Source organism: Polyodon spathula, chromosome 20 (assembly GCF_017654505.1).
Source record: "Polyodon spathula isolate WHYD16114869_AA chromosome 20, ASM1765450v1, whole genome shotgun sequence".
NCBI lineage: Eukaryota > Metazoa > Chordata > Actinopteri > Acipenseriformes > Polyodontidae > Polyodon > Polyodon spathula.
This window is the reverse complement of record NC_054553.1, coordinates 12483909-12490228: the sequence shown is the minus strand read 5'-3', so window position 1 is coordinate 12490228 and position 6320 is coordinate 12483909. Positions and strand designations below refer to the sequence as shown.

The 6320-nt window shown below is 40.1% G+C and overlaps 1 protein-coding gene across 3 annotated transcripts in view; it reads left to right on the top strand.

Moving 5' to 3' along the window:
• Positions 1 to 322: 322 nt before the first annotated feature.
• Positions 323 to 6320, top strand: part of LOC121295384 (collagen alpha-5(IV) chain-like) — an 80312-nt gene continuing 74314 nt past the window's right edge. For all 3 annotated transcript variants that reach the window (XM_041219935.1, XM_041219934.1, XM_041219933.1), the window contains exon 1: positions 323 to 572. In XM_041219935.1, coding sequence (XP_041075869.1) covers positions 486 to 572 — 87 coding nt within the window. In that variant the 5' untranslated portion in view covers positions 323 to 485. The remainder of the gene's footprint in view (positions 573 to 6320) is intronic.

The following is a 6320-nucleotide window of genomic DNA, read 5'->3' as shown; positions in this document are numbered from 1 at the left end:
GTTTTTAATTCATTGGCAGACATCTGCTATTGTCCTTGAATCAATCCGCCGATGGTCAGCCACTCTTTGTCTAAATTCTAAAATTAAATCTAACTGTTATATTTTATTTTACATAAAATAATAGAAGCGGTAATAGTCTATATTGAACGATAACTTATACAACAGGCAGATTTAAAAACTAAAGTTTAGGGGAAAAACGTTATAAAATGTTGGCGGACTAGATTTGTGTTGAGCGTAAGGATCTCTCCTATCCTTATATGGTAAAGTAGACCCCGGAGAGGAGGGGGGTTAGGTTAAGGGAGATAGAACAGGCTCTGTGCATGTTGCAGAAGAAAGTCGTGTCTCCACAGGACTGTTTGTAGACACTTTTCAATCCGTTGTAACTTTTTGGAAAGTCTTTCTAAGTTTGTTTTTTTAAAAAAGAATATGACAAGTCCCACATTCAGCTGTATATGTCAGTGCTGAGTAGGCGCATAGTGTAGAAAATGAATATTAAAAACAGATTCCGAAGCGTTGGTCTCTGTTTCCTAGTTCTAGTCCTATGCATCTGGGTAGAGAATTCAGAATCTGCGGTGAGTAGTACTTGTATTTTATGTTTTTTTCCCCTCTGATACGTGAACAACAACAACAACAACAAAAGATACAATTACTTAGACATTGTAAGTTTAAACCTTACTTTATAACTGAAGTGTAACTTACCAATTTCTTTTCTTAGCCTTCTATAAATAGTTAACCACAACAACACGGAATTTGAATGATTTAAGATTTTGTTTTGTTTTTTAAATAGATCTTTTTTGTACATTTTACAGCATTTCACTGTTAATGTAAGACAACATGAAGAGCTTATGTATAGCTGGTAACCAGGTATTTCCGCTTGTTTTTAATAATGACTGACTTATTAAAGTAGCGCCTGTCTTATGCATGTTTTTAATATTAGTACTGTAGCGTACATCACATCCATTCTTCTGAGGGTCTGTGCGATGCCCTGCGGCTAGTAGAAACATGCAAGATTCAACAAAGACTCTGCCAACCGCTTACAACACATCTGGAAGTTTTTTTTTTTTTTTTCTTTAACCTTGCTCGTTAAAGTATCTGCATTCAGAAACCTTTTTGTTTGTGAGATATCACTGACGGGTATTACTTTATTATAGATACTCTAAAGGGTTAAACTATACTTGATATGGACCAACATGGATGGTCGTTATAGCTCACACAAAGTATGCAACTCCTACTTCAGGTAGGGAAGGCTGCATTCGTTTTAATGTGGGTATACGGTTACATTGCACAATTCCGTATGTTTGTAGCAAGCATTAAGCGTTGGTAGCTTAATCTTTTTTTGACCGCTGTGTTGCTGCTTCTCTTCTACAGAACCTCATGTCTTACAGTAACTTTGTCTGGAGACACTTCTATACCAAAAACAGGAAAGTTTATTAACTGCTGTTGACTGAGAGAGTGACACATGGTACAACTGCTTAGTATTTACGCGGTGAAACCAGGAATGCGTTAATCATCTCATGCGTTTTGTAAATTGCCAGAAGAAATTAATGAGAGAAGTTTGTACAGTAAAATGTATATCAATATTTTTTTCGAGAATGACAGATGCGTTTTAAACATTTGCTGTGCTTGTCTGATAATACATGATGTTTCTGTTATGTTGTATTTTACCCCAAAATAGTGTGTATTTGGAAGGTGAAGTTCATAAACCGGGGAAATGCTGCTTTTACATAACCAGTAAAACATAAATAGCTTGAACTTAATTTAGTGCTTACTGTAATTGAACTACAGCGGGTGTATTTATTCCTGGATTCGTAAACCATGGTCAGTGGTTTATTTTATTAAGGAAAGAAGAGTTGCAAATAAAACTTGGGGCAAAATCATTTCCCCCAAAGTGTGTTCAGTCTATCTGAACCTCACTTACTGTGTCCACAGTTCGAAATGACCATTGACATCGGAAAAGGTTACGAGTGAAAGGGTCTGTTAACCCCCAACAGCGAGAGGAGTCGAGGGGAGGGGCTCTTCATCTCTCTCTACCCCGGGTTATTTATTGAGACCACGGTGTAGGAGCAGAGATCAGTATCTACGATGGTCTTCTGTTTGACGTCATTACCTTGCCAAGGTGGATATCAGTCCTAGTTTAACATGCCTTTGAAGACAGTTTGGTTTGAGACTAATAAGTTTTGTCAAAGGATCAGTCTTCCAAAGTGCCCTTAATTAACCAACTTTTACTTTGATTTAATACACTGCAGGGATGGCAGTTGGCTCATGATGTGCAGTAGTTTGATCCAATCCTGGTTTTACCAAGAGTTTAACAAGACACACCTGAGCTTGTTACCTGTACATTGTGGCACATCGGGCTCGAATTAAAACCTGGAATGGGTGACACTGCTCTACGATGTCTCCATCTTTGTACTGTAGTCTTTACTTGAAGATGCTAATTTAAAGCAGCTGTTTAATTGTAGCTACTTTTACATGTCATGAAAAGCAACAGTTTTGAAAAGAAAGCTTGGTTTGTTTAATTAGGCCATTCTTTTTTTTTCTAATGTATTTTGTGCCTCTGGGTTTTTGGCCAGAAGTAAAATTAAGTGGCAGCTCTTTCTTTGGGAAGAATCCTTATTTTGTGGTGCGTACTGAAACAGTGTGGGAAAGCTTTGCCTCAATAATTGAAGAAAACTAACTTTATGAACACATTCCAAAACTTACTTAAAACACATTGTCTTTACCATAGTCTTGAATGTTTTAGTCCCGTAGCATACACATACATGGTGAGCTAATGAAATATATCATGTGGAAAACTGTACTCCTGAAGCTGCCAGTGATGGAGCAGCTATTGCAGACCACAGCAACTTTCGAAGTAGATTTTGAAATTGTTTTAATGCTGAACTGACTCACAATAGTGTTCTGTGATGCCTCAAGGCTATATGAAAGTTTCTGTTGCACAAACTGCATTGGCTGTGCAACACTTTCAGCTGCTACACTACATGCTACAGTGTCCAGTCCTTTTCACTTGTGATGACTACAGATAGGACCACCAAAAAAGGCTCAATACTGTATTGCAATCCAGAATTTCGTTCTTGTCTGTGCTTCAGACTGAGGCCATTGCATTTGCATTAATACACAGATTCCGGTCTGGTAAGACTACAGATGTTGGGTGGCTGCAAGGTTTTTAGATTTGCCTCACATGGTGCCTTGCTAACTTAGACCAACATGGTGAAGTGTTCTTTGGGTCTTCAGTGGACACTGCACAACACAATACGTGTGCTTTGTTAGTGGTCACATCTTTCTTTTTGATTGCATGTAGTGTATTTTAGTAAACATAGTGTTTGTGAACACCTTGAAGGAGCTGTCTTGCATTAGATGCTTCATTCACTGGTTGAGACCAATCTGGAGCCCCACTGTGGGCACTTATTCAGCCCTGTACTCGCTATTGCCACCTAGTGGCAGAGGGCATTCATTGTGGTTAGGTTGGGCTATGGTGTTTCTTGCCCCTAGCTATTAAATAACAAGGGAGATATTAGAAGGGAGGGCTTAAAGATATCTGAGAAGAGAAATGCTTTTGTGGCAGCAAGGATGTAGTCATAACATGTCAGAAAACTAGACAAGATTGTAATTGGGAGAAAAGGGGTATGGCTGAACAACATGGCTTTATTCCATGGCACTGTGCAGATAATACATTTATCTATTTGCGTCACTGGGTTCCTATGTAGATGTGCTTGAAAAGTAACCAAGCAGAGCTATGCATTTGTTGGCTGTCTTTGTTTTTAATGCATTTCAAGGGTAGTGGTTTAAATTAAGTTGGCTTCCCTTTTAAAAAGATTTCTTTTTGTGCCAGTGTGTGCTGATTTCTTTAACCTGGCAACAGAACAGAACGAGCTGTAAATAATTGGTCTGTAATAGCACGTTTGTACCTTTTTTTTTTATAATGTTAAATGAATAGCTTACAGCAAACACACATTAAGAAATTTAAAGTATGTTTGAGGCAAGTTGGCACAGAGTTGTACTCTGATTTCCAAACCTTGAATTAAAACCTCTTTGTTTTATAGCTGTTCAAAAACCTACAGGATGATGCCCTTCATCTTGTTGCCTGCCCTGACAAACAAATCATTAAACACAAATCAATTTCTAAGAGGGTTGTCTCAGTTTTCTAAACGGCAGGCTTTCTCAAATGAAAAGTGTATCCTACTCTTAGAAGTGATGTGCTCCCGAGTGACGCATCCGGTAAAGGCAGTCCGCATGGAGTGCAGGATGCGCCCTATAGCCTGGAGATCTCCGGTTTAAGTCTAGGCTATTCCACTGCCGACCGTGGACTAGAGTTTCCAGGGGGCAGCTCACAATTGGCCAAATGCTGCCTGGGAGGGGAGGGCTTAGGTCGGCCAGGGTGCACTAGCGACCCCTGTAGACAGGCTGGTCACCTGCGGGTCTGCCTGTAAGTTGCACAGCGCTGCGTGGTCCTCTGGCACTGTAGCTCTGAGGTGGCTGCATGGCAGGCCTGCAGAGTGAAAAGAAACGGACGGCTGACGGCACACGTTTCGGAGGAAGTGTGCTTCTGTTTTCGTCTCTCCCGAGTCAGCGTGGGGGGTGGCAGCGGTGAGCGGGGTTGAAATAAAAAGATGATTGGGCTTTCTAAATTGGGGAGAAAAAATAATTGGCGACTCCAAATTTAAAAAAAAAAAAGAAGTGATGGGCTACATAATGTCAAAACTCAACTTTTAAATCATTACTCTAAACTCTCCATGACAATGACTTAAACTGTTCAGTAGACAAACGTGGGACACAAGTGTCTGTGTGAGACTGTGCACAAAGTGTGTATGAGGTATTTTGTGGTGTACTTGATTAAGTTTCTTAGGGCTTTACCTTTGTTTGTCAGGTTGGTGCATGGAAGATTTTGGCTAGGTTTTAACTGTAGCCAACATTTCCCCTTTGGTCTTGGGTGTGATGGGCTGGTGACCAGCAACACACATGTAATAGCCTCTTACTGGGCACTCAGCAGGTATATTAAATCCCAGACCAGGTTTACAGCAAGTCATTCAGGACAGTAGACAACAAAGTCTGTAGAATTTAACACTAAACAGATTTTAAGGGACCTATTTTTTCTTGGACCAACTGATCAAACCCCCAGCTCTGACTAGCAGACACGTGCTGGTCATTGCTGGAATTTCACTCCATGCTAACCTGTTTCAGAGTGTTGTAAAATTCAAGCTCAGCATACTTGTCATTTTAAAAGTAAGTGGATTGGTGCTTGAAAGTGCATCGAATCTATTAAAATGGTAAATACCTGTATCATGTCTTTGTTTTGCATTTTATATGGATACTGAGTTCAAATGAAGGAACTAGTCGTTGTAATGTACATTCCCCTAATGTTTTTATATATTCCACTGTACTGTGAAATATATTTCAAAGGTGTCCTGACTTGCACCAGATATGAGGGGAAGCTCTCACTCTCAAGGGGTCTTCCAGCACCGGAGTCAGTGCCATTTACCCTAGAAGATAAGGGTATATGATGCAGAGTTTTGCTTACAAGCGACACCCAGAAATACAATATTTACTATTGAAGTTGGTTAACTGTTAATGGAACTACCATTGGCTATATTTGCAGACATGAACTTTTCCATTGCCAAATTCCCACCTTTATTGGCCCTTGTCTTTTTATAAGCCCTAAATTGACACACACCAAAGGACAAACATACCCAAGCGAACAGGGGGAGGCAACCCCTTCCCTGGGTGAAGTGAAGCAGGATTGGTGAGAAAGAGGATCCTTTGAACCCTCTTTGCATCGTATATGAGAAGTGTCTTCCATGCAGAGATAAGAGGCAAGGGTCTGTTATTGCAAGTGTGGGGTTTGTCAGCAGTGTGTGTCCATTAGGGCCGAGCGCCCTGGTGAGACTGCAGTTTAAATGTTGTTTTGAGTACAGAGTGGTAGTGCAGGGATTCAAAGAGCCCTGTGTTTACTTTGCTAATTGTGCTTCTCACTGTCGGTGCCTTAAGACTTCATGTGAAGACTGCCCATGTATGGAAATGTAGTCTATCTGCAGTGCTCCTGACACTCTCTAGGAAACGACCCAAAGCCTCCTGTTTGTTAGAGCTTTTTGCATCTTTGGCATTTGCACCACTTTTGACAAGGAGAAATAAATTAATTGAGAAATGGTTTGATTTATCATTACCAGTTATGTTGTCCATTACCAACTGGCTTTGTTAAATACATTTGCAGTGTAGACATGTCAAGTGGTAATATAACACAGTTGGTTACTTTTGTTGCGTGAAATGTTTCATGTTTTTGGATACGCTTTGCAGAGTAGTTAACACAGTAATTATCTGTAATGTGG